At 40.0% G+C, this 22,046-nt stretch overlaps 2 protein-coding genes across 5 annotated transcripts in view; one reads left to right on the top strand and one right to left on the bottom strand.

The window, feature by feature from the left end:
• crata (carnitine O-acetyltransferase a) overlaps positions 1-5,728 on the top strand; it is a 38,231-nt gene extending 32,503 nt beyond the window's left edge. For 2 of the 3 annotated variants that reach the window (XM_078426031.1, XM_078426033.1), the window contains 2 exons: positions 330-467; positions 3,404-5,724. In XM_078426031.1, the coding sequence (XP_078282157.1) occupies positions 330-467; positions 3,404-3,619 (354 nt within the window). In that variant the 3' untranslated portion in view covers positions 3,620-5,724. Of the gene's footprint in view, positions 1-329; positions 468-3,403 lie in introns of all 3 variants that reach the window. The other variant, XM_078426034.1, reaches the window with a different exon arrangement.
• dolpp1 (dolichyldiphosphatase 1) overlaps positions 4,682-22,046 on the bottom strand; it is a 36,671-nt gene continuing 19,306 nt past the window's right edge. For both annotated transcript variants that reach the window (XM_078426036.1, XM_078426035.1), the window contains 4 exons: positions 18,353-18,451; positions 16,910-17,038; positions 15,605-15,694; positions 4,682-13,430 (listed from right to left, as the gene is read on the bottom strand). In XM_078426036.1, coding sequence (XP_078282162.1) covers positions 13,394-13,430; positions 15,605-15,694; positions 16,910-17,038; positions 18,353-18,451 — 355 coding nt within the window. In that variant the 3' untranslated portion in view covers positions 4,682-13,393. The remainder of the gene's footprint in view (positions 13,431-15,604; positions 15,695-16,909; positions 17,039-18,352; positions 18,452-22,046) is intronic.

Genomic DNA, 22,046 nt, shown 5'->3' with positions numbered 1-22,046 from the left:
TGTGTTGTACAGGATGGGAATGACAAAGGGGGTTGTGATGACATGCTTATTGGCAATGTTAGTATAGAGGGGTGGTGGAGTGATAAGGGGATGGTGGTGGCACAGAAGTGAAGTTCTGGTGGGAGGGGTAATTTTGGTAGGTGGTGGCCTGATACAAGGGAGATAGACACAAAATGCTGGAGTAACGCAGCAGGTCAGGCAGCATCTCTGGAGAGAAGGAATGGGTGACGTTTCAGGTCGAGACCCTTCTTCATGGTACAGGGGTGCAGGTAGACTGGCAGTGGTACAAAGTAGCATTATGTATTGATAGACAATCATTTTGTTTTTAGGCAATCAGAGGCCAAGCAATTGATAGACATCTATTTGGCCTTAAACTTCAGGCCATTGAGGATCTGGTTCGAATCCCAGAGATCTTCATGGACACATCCTATGCTGTTGCCTTTCATTTCAATTTATCAACCAGTCAGGTGAGACCTTCAGTTTCCTCCTTGTTCAGTAAATTACAAAATTGCACATGAATCCCAAATGTAATTTCAGTGTGTAGCCAGGTGTATTTGTGGAGAATTCCGCACCACTCAAATGCAAATGTCCCTCCGTCTGAATAGAAAATGAAAGGGAGAGATTGAACATGTTTATATGCAACCTTGGGATGCCCCAGTGTTTTACTGGCGCTGAAGTAGTTTTTGAAATACAGTCACTGCTTTTATTGGACTTGCTTGTGCACAAGTTGGCTAATGAATTTCCTGTATTACAACAAAAGAATGAATGAATGGGTGAATTGCTTTTGAGATGTTGGTTGAGGTATAAAAATCATTGGCCATGATTTTCAATTATGCCTTGGGACCAAAGCAATAGTTAGAGGAGAGGTTTCAGTCGTGCTTAACAGTAAGGGCTTGGATGCACTGTCACTGATACATAGATGCTTAGGCATTGCATCAGAGGCTAGAGTTAAGCATCTTTGAGGATTAAGGTGAGTGGGACGAAATCAAAAAGCAAAACAGATGGGGACAAGGACTGTGCATTGTGGAGCCAATGCAAGTTCATGAGCTAGGAAGATTGAGTGCTGACTCAATTGTCCTGTTAGGTTTTCTTGGAGGGCTGAGTTTCTACAGGTAAGAGGGAAAAGCTTAAAAGGAGATATGCAGGGAAGCTTTTTTTAAACACGCGGGAGGATGAGTGCCTGGTGCTGCCAGGGGTGATGGTTGAAGCAGATATGTTAGTGACATTTAAAATACTTGGATAGGAATATGGGATATGTGCAGGTAGATACGTGTACAGGCATTGGGTGACGGTGGGCCTGTTGTGCTGTACTATTTTATGACTCTGGGATGCTTTGGGTTTGAAAGTGGTGGAGTTCCTGTCAATGATTATTAACAGGTTATGGTATTTGAAACGTACACTATCTGACCAACAGTTGTATAGGGCCCTGGTAAAACCACATCTGGAGTATTGTGTACAGTTTTGGTCTCCTAATTTGAGGAAGGACATCCTTGTAATTGAGGCAGTGCAGCGTAGGTTCACGAGATTGATCCCTGGGATGGCGGGACTGACATATGAGGATAGACTTAAAGCACACGGTATTGAGGGTTCAGTGTTGAGGAGGATAGAAAATTCGTTGGCGGACAGGAAGCAAAGAGTAGGAATAAACGGGTCCTTTTCGGAATGGCAGGCAGTGACTAGTGGGGTACCGCAAGGCTCAGTGCTGGGACCCCAGTTATTTAGTGTATATTAATGATTTGGACGAGGGAATTGAATGCAACATCTCTAAGTTTGCAGATGACACGAAGCTGGGTGGCAGTGTTAGCTGCGAGGAGGATGCTAGGAGGCTGCAGAGTGACTTGGATAGATTAGGCGAGTGGGCAAATGCATGGCAGATGCAATATAATGTGGATAAATGTGAGGTTATCCACTTTGGCGGCAAGAACAGGAAAGCAGAGTATTACCTGAATGGTGAACGATTAGGAGAAGGGGAGATGCAACGTGACCTGGGTGTCATGGTGCACCAGTCATTGAAAGCAAGCCTGCAGGTGCAGCAGGCAGTGAAGAAAGCGAATGATATGTTGGCATTCGTAGCAAGAGGATTTGAGTTTAGGAGCAGGGAGGTTCTACTGCAGTTGTACAGGTCCTTGGTGAGACCGCACCTGGAGTATTATGTGCAGTTTTGGTCTCCTAATCTGAGGAAAGACGTTCTTGCCTTAGAGGGAGTACAGAGAAGGTTCACTAGATTGATCCCTGGGATGGCGGGACTTTCGTATGAAGAAAGACTAGGCTTGTACTCGCTGGAATTTAGAAGACTGAGGGGGGATCTTATAGAAACATATAAAATTCTTAAGGGGTTGGAGAGGCTAGATGCGGGAAGATTGTTCCCGATGTTGGGGGAGTCCAGAACCAGGGGTCACAGCTTAAGGATAAGGGGGAAGTCTTTTAGGACCGAGATGAGAAAACATTTCTTCACACAGAGAGTGGCGAGTCTGTGGAATTCTCTGCCACAGAAGGTAGTTGAGGCCAGTTCATTGGCTATATTTAAGAGGGAGTTAGATGTGGCCCTTTTTGCTAAAGGGATCAGGGGGTATGGAGAGAAGGCAGGTACAGGTTACTGAGCTGGATGATCATATTGAAGGGTGGTGCAGGCTCGAAGGGCCGAATGGCCTACTCCTACACCTATTTTCTATGTTTCTAAGATAGAAAAGACTGGGCTTGTATTCACTGGAGTTTAGAAGGATGAGAGGGGATCTTATAGAAACATATAAAATTATAAAAGGACTGGACAAGCTAGATGCAGGAAAAATGTTCCCAATGTTGGGCGAGTCCAGAACCAGGGGCCACGGTCTTAGAATAAAGGGGAGGCCATTTAAAACTGAGGTGAGAAAAAACTTTTCCACCCAGAGTTGTGAATCTGTGGAATTCCCTGCCACAGAGGGCAGTGGAGGCCAAATCACTAGATGGATTTAAGAGAGTTAGAGCTCTAGGGGCTAGTGGAATCAAGGGATATGGGAAGAAGGCAGGCACGGGTTATTGATTGCGGACGATCAGCCATGATCACAATGAATTGCGGTGCTGGCTCGAAGGGCCGAATGGCCTCCTCCTGTACCTATTTTCTATGTTCTATATATAAACCACAGTGGTTCATGTCCCCATTACCAGCAGAAGGTTGGGGTTGATTGGAAGTTATGGCGCCATTTTATCCTGAACCAATAGTTGATCAGCACATTCTTGGTCTTCAGCCTGGAGGAGATGTGGAGAAACTGCAAAAGGAAACGGTGGGAAGAGGGGAAATGGCAGCCAGCAAGGTATATTGCAGATGAGTAGCAAAGGAAGCCTGATGCCCTACAGTTTAACTCTATGTAGGTGGCTGTTTTGAGGAGGTAAAAACAAGTTTGAATTGACTCTGTGTATTCTGTAGGTTCCTGCTAAGACAGATTGCCTGATGTGCTTTGGGCCAGTCGTGCCGGATGGTTATGGTGTATGCTACAACCCCATGGAAAACCACGTGAACTTCTCAGTGTCTGCTTTCAACAGTTGTGCAGAGACCAATGCAGCTAAACTTGCCCACTATTTGGAGCAGGCACTAGTTGATGTGAGAGATCTGCTTGTGCAGACAAACAGCTCAAAACTCTGAAGCAGCCAGGTAATGAGGTTGGAGGGACTAGAGGTACCCTCAGCCAGGCATGAGATTGCTCGTTGGGTGTCACAAGGTGCTCTTGTCTAAGCACTAATTACCCAGAGAATGTTAGTCTATTTTTTTTTATTGCCATTTAACGAACAAAATGCTGCAAAAATAGCCTGTTCTTTATCTCATTGTAGCTTTGTCTACAATCATAGTCACTTGCTTCCAACATTTGAGATCGTTTCATATAACAAGCCTGAAGTCTGATCCAAAGAGCTGCAGCTGAATCATAATAATAATAGTAATATATTCCTTTTCATCCCACACTGGGGAAATTTACATAAGCATCAACCTGTTTTAAAGTAAACATAACTAGATTGCTCAAAAACATAAATCAGCAAATCTTTGCAGATAAACTTGAGGTATTGAAAGTAACCCAGTCCTCGGATTACCAGCTGGTTCTAGTTATCCAGGGTATATATTTTAATCTTTTAATGTACTGTATGTAAAATTCTCAACTGCTGCTTTATAAATATTCCTGGTGAATATTTGCTGTAAGCATGACAATATTTTTCCCCAACATATCTGAAGGAGTCAAGGCCAAGTTTAGAACAAAAGGAATGTTTTATTACAGCATTAGATCTCCACACACCCTTGGCTGTACGATGGATGTAGAAACTCTGTTCAGATAGCTGGTTAAGAGGCCAGGGAGATGTGGAAATACAAATTGTCTGACGATAAGATTTTGCATCTTATTTTTTATCACCAGCAAGCTGCAACACAATCTGTTTGTGTAAAATGTGTATTTTCTGTATATTTCTAAAAGGATGCAAAGGCAGTCTATTATGAATTCTAACAGCCCAGAACCATGTCATTCAGTCCTTTGAGGCACTACTGGCCTGATGCAGGTGTGGAGAGCCGATCCAATGGTAACTTTCAAAAGGAATTAAATACATTTGTATATTGAAATGTATAATGAAAGAGTCATTGTGGGGCATGGTAGTTAAATGATTTTTGAAAAATGTAGTATCCAGTGAGATGGAACATTACACTCGACAACTGCTTTTGTGTTTTTAAATAACAAAATATGAAAAGAATAGACGACTATTGAGCTGGTAATTGTTTGAATTTAATATACATGCTAAAACAAGATTGCATTGGCACCCTTGCCAATGTGTCCTGCTGCTGTTGGAATTTGCTATTGTGCTCCCAGCACAAATGCAGGTTCAGTACTTACAATGCCTTTAATTCACTTACCTGATATTTAAGCCACTTTTAACTAATACATACACACCTGCTCATGCATTAATTGATATGAGTGCTCCAGGTCTTAAAGGGGAGCTTACTGTGAATTTGCACGGCTATTGCCAGTCATTCAAAGGCTTTGATCCAGGGAGGTAGTGCCTTATTGTTAATGAAATGGAAAGTTACTTTATCCCATAAATACCCAGAGGATCTTCTGTGAAATTAAATTGACCCTGCAAGGTGACCAAAGAAATGTCCCCCATTCTATGAATAAGAGAAAGAAAAATATTTATACAATTCCAAGAATTGCAATTCATATTTCAAAAAGGTACATTTTGGGAAGACCATTAGATGACAGTGGCTTAGGTGGTCATTTTCTTAAAACTTCAGCAATATTTACAGAACTGTCCCATTTGTGCCCCAAGCAATAGCTGCAACTTTCTGAACCAGAGCATGGAACAGTTGGACATCCCCCTATCACAAGCTAGTGATTACAACTAAAGTCCTGCTGTGAATGTGTTCATTTTCCATTGTGATGCCTGTTATATTTATGGCCCATGGCTTTAAAAGGGATTATTTCATATTTATGGAACTGATTAGTATATTAAAAATTAAGCACTTAACAGCACAGGTCAGGCAGGAATCTGGAGAAAATCAGATCAATGATCTTTCAATGTAATTAGGACCTGAAATACAAATTTTCTCTCCCCACTTACTGCCTGCCTGCTGAGTATTACATTTGTTAATACTATTTGCCATTATCATATTACAGTTAACTGTTCATTGACATTTTTTAATTTGTGATCTGTTTAGTTTGGCTTATTTAACTGCTACCCTTGAATGTAAAATTTCATTGATAATGTACTTTAAAATTGTATTCAATCTTTCTAAATGTAATAAAATCTTTAAAGATACATCCTACCCATTTTTAGCTGCTTTGAATGGTGTTCTCATCAACTGTGGTATTCCTGCAAGAGGATCAGTTTAAATGTGTTTCTACCTGCCTTGAAAGGCAGTGAAGTCTCCTGGACTTTTGCTGTGCCAAGTGAAGCAGGATGCTGGTTTGTGTATATTTCAAACTAATGGCAAGAAAGCACAGACAATGTGATTAAGTACTACTTTATCAGGCTGGTGAGTAACTAGTGTGGAAATGCACCCATTTATTCTACAGTACAGAATTCTATTAATCCTAATTCTCGTGGAGATAGGACATTCACGTTCCAATCCTCTGTCAATGCTACTTTGCAAATGTTTACCTCCTGTGCAAGGATAGGCATACAAACCAAGAATTCCAGCATTCCAGCTTGTCTCTCCACTCTATAATCTCACCTTTTATCACCACAGCAAGCAAAGACCACAGCAAAGAAAATAGTATGGCAGGCAAGCATTGTATTTGCCATAAAATACAATTGCAACATTTATGCACGTTTCCTTACAGAGACTTCTTTAGCCAGCTTAACAAAGTTTAAAACCACCAAATTTCAAGTTAGACAGTAGCTTGCTATTTTATCCCAGAGGCACAGGTGATGAAATGATTTTACATTGGGTCCAATTCCATTCTGGTAAAAAATGGTTTCAAACAGATTTAATTGCTTTAAATATATTCAGTTTGGATAATCTCAAATTGCCACTCACATTATCAACTTCACTTTGTGCTGATGGGGAACAGTGTTACACATGTGGGGGGAGTTGGGATGGAAAGAACAAAAACCTTTGAGTTACATGATCCAACATGCCCCTCTGACAGTTTCATTTCTCACAATAGAACTTCTAGTTCTGGCAGAAGTTATGTAAGGAGTAAATTCTTTGGTCTCTCAGAATGAGCAGAGCCTTTCGTTGCACTAGGCTGAGATAGATTCAAGTGAAAGTCTCAACAGACAGAGGTCTTTGAGATGTTGTAAAGATTTATTAGTATTAGGGACTGGAAGAGCAGGGAACACTAGCCCTCGCTAAAAGCCAACATTTGCACAATGGACCAGCTGGCCTTCAGAACTATGGTTTTAGATTGTTAGATCACTCAGACCCCATTACTCACAGCACTGCAGAGCAGCATCAATGCAGCCTCTACCAAAGATAAACTGCACAATTCTGCACATGAAAATTACTAGCATCCACCATGTATAAAATATTTAGTCCCAAAACATTCAGGGGAAAAAAAGTAGGAACAGGATCATACACACCCATCTCACCAAAGCAAACAGGAGAGGGCTAGAACAGGAATGGTAAAATGTACTCGTTTAAGTAGGAGAGGGTTGGGAGTAAAGTAACAATGCAGAAGCTTAAAACATTCAATGTAATTTATACCAAAAACCAGTTACAGTCTCCATATAAAACACTAAGTTGGGCTGTACTTTTTGGTTTCTCTCATTTATTATATTGTTTACAGTGTATGTTTACATATTCTGTTGTGCTGCAGCAAGTAAGAATTTCATTGTTCTGTCTGGGACATATGACACTCTTGACTTTCACTGTGATGCCACCAATGAGTTAAGAGAAGAGAACCTCCCTCTTTAAAAGATCAATGGACTTTGCTTTGAACTATTATCTTGCCCATCCAGTTCAGTTTCCAAAGTATCCTAGTTTTTCACAAAAAAGTAATTTGCAGAAGACTTGGCTGAAACCACATACCCTTGTACAAATAAGGATCCATTCCCTTACATATAGGATACATTGTTTTAAATATTAGGGATTACTTGAGTAAAGTACATGCACATTCTGTGTTGAAGTGGAAAAAGTAACTGTTCCATGTACTGAGCCAAGGCTGTTACATCCAATAAAAGTGCCTGTTTGAACATGATCCCGGTGTGTTACTAACAGCTTCTAAAAAGGGCAACCTAGTTTGGAGATTCCACCTATTTTAAGGGGGATTGTTCTCAATCTGAAAAACAGACACATGGAACTACAGATGCTGGAATCCTGGATAGAACACCATCATCTCTGCTGATGAAAGGTCCCAACCCAAAAGGCACCTTTTCATGTCCTCCAGATGCTGCCTGACCCACTGAGTTACTCCAGCACTTTGTGTTCAGAGCTGGAGAACCAATTTACTTGGAAGCTCCATGTACTAACTGAAATAATTTTTGTTTTGTATTTGATTCTTTCAGCCTTGGGTCTGTACTTGCATCCATTCAAACATTTATGATCAATTCAGCATGGAATGTTAATAATCTTTGGAAAAGAGGAAGATAATGCAACCAGGCAGCCATCAACCTTTTACCTGTGGCTTCTTTTCCAATCCCTATCCCCCAGTTAGAAATTGATTTAAAGTTACAAACAGCAATACACAGCATAAAAAAGCTACAGTGCACCATATAAGGCAATCACATTGTGAACACCACACTAACAGAATACAAGAAGCCAAACTACAAAACCGTGCTACATCTAGAGGAAGCACTTTTCAAAATAGCCCTTCATAGTGTACCTGAATAGCAATTATAGATTTTTTTTTTCAATTGATAAAAACAATGGAACATTTACAGATAGCAGACATGTTCCTCACCAGACAGTGAGAGCTGGTTTGTCATCCAACCAGAAGGACCACAGCTTAAAAAAATCTACTTTATCCAAGAAAGATTATTACAAATTCTCTTATGCAGAGATCTGATCGGGTTCACCGTTAACACCTCTCCCAGCCCACCCTGTGAAGCATTGATCTGTGAGCTGCCAAGCATCTACTCCCAACTTAGAATTCATAAATTCTATCCCAGTGTCCTGGATATTATATTATTTGCTCTGAGCTAACCTCCCAAACATTACACAATTTGTCTGCCCTTAAAGTAAATTACTTAATTCTGTACAATGTAAATGAACAAAATCTGCACTTTGATCACGCTGTGGAAAAACACCTGTTATAATACTGCTTCTACACCTATCAAAACACCAAGGATATTTTAAGTGATATGAGACACTAGGCTGGGACAGCATCATGCCAGTCAAACCAGCAGCAACTTTTACTGCAAGATTTCAAAAGCAATATCAAGGTTTTGGAATTTTAGACTCCTCCCCATAATTTTCTTTTTTACAATGTACACACAGAAGCCACTGAAAAATATACAAGATCTAAAAGAATGAAATGGCAAGCTTTGCATCAAACTGAAAGACTAAACTATTGTTCGTATCCATTTATGCCATGTCAGTGATTCTCTACTTTTGAAACAACTCAGTGGGCCAAGGAAAACTCATTTATCAAAACAACTAATGATTTATGGAAAAAAACCCCACCAGGAACAGATGTAACTTGGCACTACTGAGCAACATCAACCTCTGGTGATTAACTTGGGCTCAGTAGTTATACGTTGCATATTTTCATCATCATGTATTTCATCCTCCATGAAGCACTGAAAACATATTTGTTTAGACGTGATCACTGCTGCGTTTAAGACTACCAGGATTGCCATGTTTGGCCGACTAACAATTTTGCTGCAGATGACAATGTTGATACAAATTTAAAAACATTAGGGACTGCTGCAGTCACAAAAAAGGAAAGGATTGAGGGTCATGACCAGAAATGGAAAGCAGTTATATAAGCACCAACTCAGGAACAAAACACATTTTACAATTAAATACTTAAAACTTCTCAACACACCACACAAAAGAAATACAATCACAAACATCTATAGCACCAAATTGCTTTTCCAAATTAAAAAAGATTAAGCTAACCAAGATAAGTACAACTACTCTCTTCTGGAAATTCGCTGAATGATTAAGTGTACAGTCTTTACGATAGACTGAATCAATATCTGCTGGGTGTGAAAGTGAGGAAAAGTGTAAGAGAATAAATAAATGAGCATGTGCGTGAGAAGAATTGTTTAAAAAATCAGTGTGAAAAGGCGAGATCCAAAAATTAAGTGAATTACTTAAAAAAACATACTGCCCTCATGTCAGTTCTCACTATTTTTACTTCCTACTTTTTGATATAGGTTATTCAGACCAACAAATTTATGTTGCCCCTCAGAGCAATCCCATTTGACACTCACCACCACTCATTTCTTTCTACCCCATCTTTGATCTCATAGTTTCACCCTGATTCTCCCACCATCAACTCTATACCAGAGATTGTTTACTACAACCAATCATCCTACCACCAGCAATCTTTGGGATGTGGGAGGAAACACAAGCGCCCAGAGTTACAAGGAGAGCGTGCAAACTCCACCTAGCAGCAGAAACCAAGAGCCATTTCCTATAATATTCCACTCTACTCTTTTCCCTTGGGCCCTTTCCAGAGCGATAGTTCTATCAATGCCAAGTACTTTATCCAACCGTCAATCCTTTGCATTCACTGCTAAATCATCAACCTGTGGGTAGCACCAACCATGTTTGATAAGCACCCACATTCTTATTGTCAGGGTGCAGATGCTTCTATTTGTCCACCTCCTATGTCCTTGACTTCCATTCCACATTAGGTTCATAGATTGGGAAGTGTAGTAGCCATTCAATCATTAAAGCAGCTGACATATTGGACCCAAGTTCCATCAAGTCCTCATGGTTCACCACACCACCTAATAGCAATTACATGGCTGCCTCCAGTTTCTCCACACAGAAAATAATGTTGTTGTTCAATGACTATTATAAATACCAAAAACGAAACTATACCAGTTGGTACTGTCGCACATGGTGAAATTGGGGTTTTATTTGCAGAAGCATCAGCAGCTTTCACCATCCTGAGTGGTTTAAAAATCTACTACTGAGTCAGTTGGTTTGATATAACTCTTACACTTGTTTCTTTGATTTTAGTCTGTCCAAGTCTCTATACTTAAGCTTACTTACTAACAAGCAAAGCACCACCATTGTAAATACATCAGATTAAAATGAGAATGAACCCAAAAAAAAACAAAGAACACCAGTGCAAATCTCTACGTCAGTAACCTTGCTACCGATGAACAAAATCAGAGTCACTTCACATGCCCTTCCTCAGAGTTGAAATTTAAAATACATTTTTTGAATGAACTCATCCATGTGGTGAATATGGTATCTGGTCAAAAACAAGTTCAAGCTCGACTCTTGGACTAACAGTGCACAAACATTTGGAGAGAGGAAGAAAATGACTTTTGGAAAGTCAAGACAATTCCACTTGAACCGTGTAAAACAAAACCCTCTCCTCCAAAATATTATCTATTTCTATGCAAGTCCAAAAACTTTAATTTCCAAAAAAATTATTTAAAATAAGAAATGTTTCAGGAAAGCAATTATTGTTCAAATTATCAGTTGATTCATAATTGCATTTTGAAATGCTAAAAACATAAAATGATTCCACCTAGGTACTACCCAAAACACTGACAATTACACGTTTTAGAATTTTGTTGTTTTGTTTTAAAAGCAGATTGAAAATAAATTATTCACCAGCAATGTACGTCAAGCATCTGAACTCCATTTTTAGTCACGTGATCATTCACTGTAGTACATGTGCTGAGTGGCATTTCCAATCTCTAAACAGCATTGGGTTAATCTTGATAACGAGCTCAGGAAAACAGCAAAGTTGTGTTGTTCCCAGGTGAGGGTTTCCTTGAGAGCAAGTGGTACAACCTGCGGCCCCACATAATTCCCTGCTCATCCTGCATTAGAGGTTCACCAAACTAACAACCCAAAGAACTGATATTCCCATTGGGTTACTAATGTGTGAAAAGATGACAGGCTCAAGTGAAATCCTCATCACCATGGTTATATAGGATTACATCTGTGTCACAATTGTTAAAGGTGGATGTTAGGTGAATGTTGAAGCACTCATACGTGAGCAAAATTTGACAGCGCACGTTCTCTCAGTTACTCTTCGGCTATAGAAACAAAAAGTGCAGCTAAATGTCCGGTTTAAAATTGAGGCTGTTTCCTGATTCAAATTTAGATGGCAATTCAGGGAGTTTAATGTTTGTACCACTTGTGGGCAGTGGGGATCAATGTGATCCATGCTTTCACTGCTCAAGAACTCTATGAGAAACTAGATGGCACTCTCATGTCAGGAAGTTTTACCCTAGTACATTTCACCAAAGACAAAGAATGCCTTTTGCAAGACCAACCAGAGCACTTTATGGCACATAGCATGTTGGAGAATCTTTTTCCATCTACCCGAGAAAACAGATGGGACCTTGATTTAAAGTCTATCCAAAACATGTCCCTCTTAAAGGTGCAGCAATCCCTCAGTTTGGGCTCAGGTCTCTGGAGTGCCAATTGAACCCAGAACCTTTGGTGACTCAGAGGGGACTGTGCACTACAGCAGACACAAAAGCTTGCCGTTAAGTACAACAGACATCTCACTGTTACATTGGTAAAAGCAGAACTAGGTGGTTTTAGTTTGGAATGGCCATGTATGGGTCATATTTAAGTGACAAAATCAACAATGTCTGTGGAGATAGGAAATAATACTTTTAACCTGCTCAATCATCAGTGTGGGATATGCATGTGAAACTTGAAAATACCATATTTTCACACCTAATGCAACTCTTGGTTTCTGAATAAAATGCAGCCCCCGCCTCAATACCAGAATAAACTCAGCATATAGCTACTGCAGCAACGAGGTGTGGGTAGAAGTTGAGGTTAGTATTTGTATAAGTGAATATATCAACATGATGCAGAGCACCCACGACCAACACACATACGATTCTGAAACAAGCAAGTCTTTCCTATCCCTGTTCACTTCAAAGCTCAGGTTGGGGATAGCATTAACTCTGGTCCCAGGTAAAGTGCCTATTTCTGAAATGCACAATAACTTCTGTCGTTTTGCCAAAACATTTGGTATTTGAATAATAGATTATCAAATTGAAAGGCCTGAACCAAAGATGCAGAGAGCATTAGGAGTTTGGGGGGGGGGGGGGGGGGGGGGGGGGAGGACAAAACACTGACAATCCTTTTTCTGTATGGCTCAATGACATTAATGTCAGAATGTACATGACTAGTCCCTTAACATGATTCTGGAAAAAAATGCTAATTTCTGCTTAGCCAATGAGACTTCTTAAAAGCCACAGATAATTGTAACCAATGGGAAAAATAAAATTCTGTTTTCCCATTCATATCACTAGTGTTTTAAAAAAAATCTGATTTTCCTAAAGTGCAACATGATCCCTTATAGTATTTCTGGCTGCTACAGAATTAACCCTAATATGTCAGATACCTGATTGACAATTCATAAACTCCATCTCCTTCTTCTCTTCCAATATTTGTTTTTAAACCAGTATCATAAAAATATCCTCTTGAAATATTTCATATTCACACAATGTGAAGTATGCCCCTTCCCCTGCTGCCCTTCTTCAAAATAAAAATCATATGCCCAAATCAGATGCAATAATATCACATTTCACTGGCACTGTGTGCGCGTGCTTCATTTAAACTGGTTCAGTCCAGTACCCATGTGACTATAACATGCAGTAGAAAGCTAACAGCAAGCTACGTCAACACTGACTGCAATCAGAGGGTGTCTAGACTGCCGACGTATGTCTCATCTTCCAAAAAATAATGAATTTTCAAATGACATGTTTTTGTTGCTGTTGATTTTCCTTTCCTTTGAGATCCGCACCACAGTCTTGCCCTCAAGTAAAATATGCTGATTTTGCATCACTGCATTTTGGTTCCCAATTTCCGTTGTCTGTTTCTGAAGGAAAAGATTTTAAAAAAGAAAAATGTAATCATGATCGAATTTTGTTAATTTGATAACTAACAGGGAATTCATTAAAACTCTAGAGTTGAAGTGCATAAATAATATGCAAAGAGGATAGAAAGCCATCTCTTCATTGCCACTACCACGTAAAGCAGAATTACAGCAGCAATAACTTACACAGTGCCTTCTATATCACGATGCCTTTTGCAGGAACGTTAAACAGACAAAATTAATACCCTGCTACTATAGATAGGCAACCGAACATTTGGTCTATGTTTTAAGAAGGGGGTTAAAAGAGGAAAAAGGTTTAGAGATTAAACAGTTTAGGAAATAAGTTCTAGAGCTTGAAGTCTAGGCAGCTAAGGTACAATCACCAAAGATTAGCTGCTAAAAAGTGGACAATGAGGCTTTACATTAAGAAAGTCAACTGTTTTGTTCTCTCCCTGACGCTCAAGAAAAATGATCCAGATTGCACAATGGCAATAATAGGAAAGTCAGGAAAAAAGCTGGCCAGTAAAGAGGATAGGAAGGGCTTTATAACACCATACAAGGCCTGACAGCAAATACTGAGACTGTTTACATAGACTAGACAATCTAGATCTAGAAGTAATAGAACAAGAAATCAGCATCTGCAATACAATGGAGGGGAGAATTTGACTCAGGAGATTGCAGATTTGAAATACACTATCTTAGGGGGAGTTGTCAATGCATAGTCATTGATAACAAAATATTTTTAGTCTCAGAGAATAACTGTTGGGAAAGGCAGAAACAGGTTGATTAAAAGACCAAAGTCTTATTTAATTGTAGAAATCTGAGGGTTCAAGATATGACAGAAGAATACAAGGAAAAAAAACCTTTTATATCACATCACTTGGTCCCAGGGCAAATACAGTATGAATATCATAGGAGCTTTACTCTTATTGCATCAAACAATACGATAGGAAGCACAGCGCTAGCTACATATAAAAATCTCTTTATCCTGATCAATAAAATGCTACTCATCTCTACAGAATGTTCACAATATCTGATTCTGATACTTTTCAGACCTATTGAGCTGTTGTTTGCCAGGAATTTCCCCATTATCTTGAATTTGCCTATGGTAACTTGGATTTGTCAATCAGAATAATGTAACCCAAGTGACTATTCACTCACAGGTCAACTTGGTACCTGGACCAGGATAAGAAATCAGTCAAGAAATTATGGAGGATGATTGCTGGGATTCTTCCAGCATAACATCAAATAACCTTTCAAATTAATGTTCTTCATACTGGAATAACACTGGATGGCAAAGCAGGAGATTTCCTCTGTTCTGCACGGTACTAGCTGGCCAGATGCAAGTAGTATTCTTTGCATGCACGGAAATCCTGAAAGTCTGCATCAGCACACTTGCAGTTAACCTTTTAGGTAATAATAAAGGAAATAATTTTATATTAACTGCAAACTCTTCTTGGATATCAACACAACTCAGCGTTTTAGAACAAACTGAGTTTATTCGAATTGTGATCTCTTTTGCAATATAGGAAACATGGTAATCAATTTTTCATTTCATTTAAAGCAAGCTTCCACAAGAGGTAATGTGAAGCAACCAAATAACTGTATTGATGATTTGCTTGAAAGATACATATAGACATTGAAAAGTTAATTCTCCAGTTATTCTTTGATCTATCTGGGACGACAGATAGGGTCTCTATTTAATCTTTCATCCAAAAATGACACCTCTGACAATGAAGCATTTTTCTAGTGTTCCCAAGTAATTCACTGGGAGCATCATGCGCCAGCTCGGGATTCAGATTTAAACCCAGCACCTAAAGAACCACAAGGCAAGAAAGCTAACATCAGAAATGTTCCATTGGAGATAGTAGTTAGATGCCTTAATTAGACGAACAGGAGCACTAGCACTACTTTTTGTTCACTTGCTCCTTAAAAAGGATGAGGGCCCCGTGTTTCAGGCAGCCAGATGGCCATGTGTCCTATGAAACGTGTTGACTGAAGACCTCACAAATAAAGATCCCTAATCTTCTCTGGCTTAAAAGGATCTCTTGCAGTAAAAAGTTGGCTTATTTCATATAATGCCTATAGTACAATAAAACCGTCCAAGATACAGTACCAAAACAAGCAGATTTATTCAAATCAGCACAGATGTGAGTGATCAAAGTTTATCATCTTACCGTGCTTCTGACCTTGTGACTGTGTACTCAAACCAGAGAATATTTGGAATCAGACTCGTATCCCGTATCAGAAAGAATTCTGAGATTGGCCTAAATTATGAGGAGAAATAGCAGTAAAATGAATTGCATTTGAAATGGTTTGATGTTGCCTATCCATTACCTCCCCATATGCTGCCTGACCCACTGTGCTTTTCCAGCATTTTGTGTTTTGCTCAAGATTCCAGCATTTGCATCATTCAATCTCACTGGCTTCCTCATGGAAGAATGCGGTTTCTTCCAGCACATTTCTCCAAAGGGTGGCAAGCCCATGGTCCACCCTATGATTAGCTGGCTTCAAATAAACTGGAGACTGCCCTGGATCTTGGCACCTCACCTTCACTTGGAGTCACCTCCAACTTAATTTCAAAAGGAAGCCATTTGTTGACTTCACGTCAGTTTCCAATCCTGGTCAAAACCCATATGACCAGCCGCAGTCATGGGCAATACCTTCTTTCCCACCAAGAAACTAGCTGCATCTTGGTTTGCGAGATACCAAAGATGTTCCCAGCAGTGGCCTACAACTAGTAAGCAGACTAGGAGCACAGGGGGCCTCCTCTACCACTCTGGTCCTCTCGGGTCAGAAGCACCCCAGCCTTCTTTCGCTTTTGGCCAATTGTTCAAGGCATCCCTTCCTCTCAGCACTGCCCCAAGAGAGCAAATGTGAGCAATGCCTCAGACACATTCAAGTTTTTCTGGTAGCTGGCAAAAAGACATTCCAGTGTTCCGGATGCTTCAATTCTGGTCAACGTTGCCTAGATTGCTGATGGCAGAGGCTGTCTGCTGTAGCCCAAGGGCTGGTCAGTGTCAGCAGACAGCCACTGCCCCTGCTGGAATCAAAAGGGAGACCAATAGCAAAACAAATAATTGTCAGGAAAATCCATTTGCATATCTTCTGACAAAAAAAAAGCCCACAAGTCCCGGTAACAATAAAAATAACTGCCATCAGGCCTTTCAGAGATTCAGCCCATATTATGACGACTGTTCCAATAAAGTTAATAAAATCATTAACCCAGCTTCACCTTTCAGGAACTATCAACCAGGTAGACAGATCTGTTTGCATTTCAGCAGGGCTGAGAAATGGTACTAATTTAATCATTTTAAAATATTCACTGGAGATACAACTTGGAGAGCATGCAGAAAATATTTCAAAATACCATTCCAAATAAGTCTTCTAATGAAGAACATGTAATAATAATGAAATCTGATCATCTTAAATTAAGGGCTTCTTATCATCCCCATATAAATATTAATAATTGAGGTACTTACCATGAAGCTATCCTAGGGAATAGTGGCGTTAGTACCTCTTGTGTAAAGATAAACCAGACTGCTCCCATAACTCCGCCTGCTATGACTCCATATATCACTTGGCTCCAGGAATGATACATCAAATAGACTCTGGAAGAACAAACGCAGTATTCCTTACTGAACTTCATAATTGATCCTACACCTTTGCAAATCTTTCTAAGTATACATACAATTCCTTTTGAAAATCAGTCAATTTTTCTTCCACCACCTATTCTGGGAATGGATTCATGTAAAGTTGGTACAAGAAGAGTTTTCTTAATCTCTTCCCCTCTTCCTTTGCCAATTTACTTAAATCTCTTTGCTCTTGCTATTGAATTGTCACATTTACCACCAAACACACTTGAAGGCATCAACAATACAGAGATATTGTATTGTATTCTATGGCACTTCAGTCAAATGCAATTTCCTCACTCAAGAGCCTTTGATCCATGTATACAGAAGTTTATGGGATGAATAAGTTGTCTAAGATGTTGGTGAGACCGCATTTAGAATATTGTGTTCAGTTCTGGGCACCATGTTATAGGAAAGATATTGTCAAACTTGAAAGGGTTCAGAAAAGATTTACGAGGATGTTGTCAGGACTAGAGGGTGTGAACTGTAGGGAGAGGTTGAGTAGGCTGGGTCTCTATTCGATGGAGCACAGGAGGATGAGAGGGGGATCTTATTGAGGTGTACAAAATCATGAGAGAAATAGATCGGGTAGATGCACAGTCTCCTGTCCAGAGTAGGGGAATCGAGGACCAGAGGACATAGGTTCAAGGTGAAGGGGAAAAGATTTAATAGGAATCCAAGGGGTAACTTTTTCACACAGAGGGTGTATGGAACAAGCTGCCAGAGGAGGTAGTTGATGCTGGAACTATCCCATCGTTAAAGAAACAGTTAGACAGGTACATGGATAGGACAGGTTTGGAGGGATATGGACCAAGCGCAAGCAAGTGGGACTAGTGTCCTGTCCATACAGCTGGGACATTGTTGGTCGGTGTGGACAAGTTGGGCCAAAGAGCTTGTTTCCACACTCTAATACTTGGCAGTGCCACAATTTTGGTTTAAGCTTGGGTAAAATTTTGAATTGGGTGCATTCTATCTATCCCCCCCCCCCCCCCCCCCCACCACCACCACCACCATCACCAGATACATACTTTGTTAAAGAAGAAACATTTAAAAACAAAGGACAATTAAAAAGCTAGCCCCTTAAAGTTGCATTACCCCCACACAATCACTTAATCAAATCACGAAACAATCAAATTATTGGTGTCCTCGTTGTGTTTAACAATCAGACTTTATAGCTTGAACAAGACACCTTTCTACTTTAATTTCATAATAATGCAGAATATTACACAGCATGTTACATAAAAGCAAAACCAACACCTCACGCCATCCACTGAAAGACAAGGTATTACCTACCTACTGTAGGAGACGAGGAATGCCAAAGTCAGCAAACAAATGGATAAAACATGCCTCCACAATAGTTCTAAACATCTAGCATTGTTTGTTTGGTGCATTCTAGAGAAAGAATAAAATATGACTTTTTTCAAATATGTTGACATCTTGAGTCAATAATGTTTATTTGTAACAATAAAATTGTAAAATATCCTCAGGGCCCCACAGAATTATTACCAAAAAATGTTTGGCATCAACCAAATAAGGAACTATTGGGACATATGTCAAAATCTAGGTCGAATAAGTAGCTTTTAAGGGTCATCTTAAAAGGAACATCTGTGAAACAGTTGAGAATCAGAGCTGTTAAAGGACGCAAATTCAAGCTTCGACCGACACTTGGGAAGTAGATTACCAATGTTAGGGCAATGAAAATCTGATGCTTTCAAGAGGGAAGAGGATCTGTGGATTGTCTTTTTCTTAGCCAGTCAATCCGAGGATTGTCATCTTAGCAGATGGAGGTTCCAAGGCCTATCCCTAATATGAGCGAAATGAGAGACCTGGTTGTTGACCTAAGAGTGAACACAACCTTGTCCTCATCAATAAAGCTGCTGTAGAGGTGGTCGACTGGATTAAAAGTAACATTAGCAAATTTGCAGATGACACAAAGCTGGGTGGCAGTGTGAACTGTGAGGAAGATGCTATGAGGTTGCAGGGTGACTTGGACAGGCTGTGTGAGTGGGCGGATGCATGGTAGATGCAGTTTAATGTGGATAAGTGTGCGGTTATCCACTTTGGTGGTAAGAATAGGAAGGCAGATTATCATCTGAATGGTGTCAAGTTAGGAAAAGGGGACGTACAACGAGATCTGGGTGTCCTAGTGCATCAGTCACTGAAAGTAAGCATGCAGCTACAGCAGGCAGTGAAGAAAGCCAATGGAACGTTGGCCTTCATAACAAGAGGAGTTGAGTATAGGAGCAAACAGGTCCTTCTAGAGTTGTACAGGGCCCTAGTGAGACTGCACCTGGAGTACTGTGTGCAGTTTTGGTCTCCAAATTTGAGGAAGGATATTCTTGCTATTGAGGGCGTGCAGCGTAGGTTTACTAGGTTAATTCCCGGAATGGCGGGACTGTCGTATGTTGAAAGACTAGTGCGACTAGGCTTGTATACACTGGAATTTAGAAGGATGAGAGGGGATCTTATTGAAACATATAAGATTATTAAGGGGTTGGACACGTTAGAGGCAGGAAACATGTTCCCAATGTTGGGGGAGTCCAGAACCAGGGGTTACAGTTTAAGAATAAGGGGTAGGCCATTTAGGACAGAGATGAGGAAAAACGTTTTCAGTCAGAGAGTTGAAAATCTGTGGAATTCTCTGCCTCAGAAGGAAGTGAAGGCCAGTTCTCTGAATGCTTTCAAGAGAGAGCTAGACAGAACTCTTAAGGATAGCAGAGTCAGAGGGTATGGGGAGAAAGCAGGAACGGGGTACTGATTGAGAATGATCAACCATGATCACATTGAATGGCGGTGCTGGCTCGAAGGGCCGAATGGCCTACTCCTGCACCTATTGTCTATTGTCTATTGACTGCTTCAGGATCCTGGGCATCTAAATCACCAGCAACCTAATCTGGTCCCTTCACACCTATGCAATGATCACAAAAATGTGTCAGCATATTCTTGGGCATCTAAGAAGATTCTCATGTCCAAAAGGAATCTCTCGAACTCCTACAGAATGTGCTATAGAATGTATTCTGACAGGATGCAGCTCAGCTTGATATGGAGACTGCTCTGCTCTTGACCACCTGAGCCTGCAGAGGGATGAACTTGGGCTCATCATTTCCTTCTATCCAGACAACCCTCACAATGCGTTGCATCAGGAAGGCAAGAGGTATCGTCAAGGATGCATGTCACACTGGCCATTCACTTTCTCTCTCTATTTTCTGGGGCATGATACAAGAATTGAAAGCTTGGACGTCCAGACACAAGAACATCATCTGTCCCATTGCTATCAGGCACCTGAATCAAACACCCCTTTCACATCCCATTCCCAGAGGCACTGCCACATACTCGTACTCATCCTTCATTGCTTATTCTGTAATTGTACTTTAATATTCTTTTGCATACACGGATTTTGCACTATAATCTTGCACTGTTCTGCTGTTTTGGATTTGTCGTTGTATGTATTATAATCGTATGTATATTATTTACTCTGTGATATTCATATGAGCAAGGAATTTTACTGCACCCTGGTATATATAAACTAATCTGAATCTGACACATCCTCAAAGAATTCCAGCAAATTTGTCAAATATGATTTCCCTTCTATAAAACCACATTAAATAGATTTGAGTACATTCAGCTTTCCTAAATGACTAAATATTTCTGCACATTGCAGCTTGATGTCTGAAGTTGGGGTAACCAAATATCAACTCCAAAGGAAATGCAAGCATTAATAAAACCCATTACACATGATTTTTATTGACCCCACGGAAGCCTTTGACTTGGTCAATCAAAAGGAACATCTTAAATTTGGCTGTCTCGAGTATTTAGGGCTGCAAGGCTACAGGAATTACATGATGGAGATAAATGAGACGATAGAAGGGTTTGAATACGAGGAAAGAAATATTAAAACCCCAGAACACAAATCAGTACAAGTCAGTATGGACATTGATGTTAAAATAATCTGCATGAGTCTGGCATACATCACCTGTTGCCTGTTCAATTCTCCAATAGCTCATCCAAATGTACTCCCCGGGCAAGGCTAGACAATTAGTAACACAAGACTTCAACCACTACTCTGCCATGAATTCCTGACGTCAATTCTGTTCTTATTAATCAACTAAATAACCACTACTTCCAGACAGTCAAAAGTAGTTTGGTTTTCCCTCTGTTCCCTTTCAAGCAGAAGCATGCCAATTTCAATTCTTCAATCACATTTGTAAATAGTTTTTAAAATCTCTTTTGAAATCTAGCACATGCTGGAAAACAATCCATATTTGAACTGCTCATCGCAACTTCCAGAGGAACCTATTGAACCGGATTTAATTAAGACTTTTAAAATACACGGAGATGGGAAGAGTTGAGGGACACGAGCCAATTGCAGGCAGATGTTGACCAGTCCAATATGCCAACTTGGTCCGTATGGACAAGGAATGCCTGTTTCCGTGCTGTACAGCTCCATGACTCTATAACATTATCAGACACATCAGCAAAACAGCTACTTAATAAATACCTCTAAATTGGATCTCTAAACATTTATAATGCATGTACAAAATATATATATATATGCATTCCTGCACCAACTTTATAATGAAGAATTTATATGACTAGATTTCTCATAGAAACTAACCAGATTTCACACACTATTAAATACTTTGCAATAATGCAGCACCTCTATTTTTGCATTTCCCAGCACCACATATTGGACATTAAGAAACCTTTATACTCTATGCAACTACACCAACTACATCTCCTGACATGCCATAAATCTCAAAAGAATGCTTCAAGAATGATTGTTTTAACTTTTCAATGGGGTGCAAAGTAAATCTGCCCACTGGAATCACCATCCCATCTGAAGTTTGCATTTGACCTTCACAATCAACCTGCCCAGTGGAATCATCTACTCTATTGTTTTCTATTTAATAAATTAGATAATTTTACAATATTTCCTTTGTGGAAAGTGAAAAACATGTAGTATCATACTGGAACTGTCTCAAAAGAG

Source organism: Rhinoraja longicauda, chromosome 31 (genome assembly GCF_053455715.1).
Source record: "Rhinoraja longicauda isolate Sanriku21f chromosome 31, sRhiLon1.1, whole genome shotgun sequence".
Lineage (NCBI taxonomy): Eukaryota > Metazoa > Chordata > Chondrichthyes > Rajiformes > Arhynchobatidae > Rhinoraja > Rhinoraja longicauda.
This window is presented reverse-complemented; position numbering and strand designations above follow the sequence as displayed.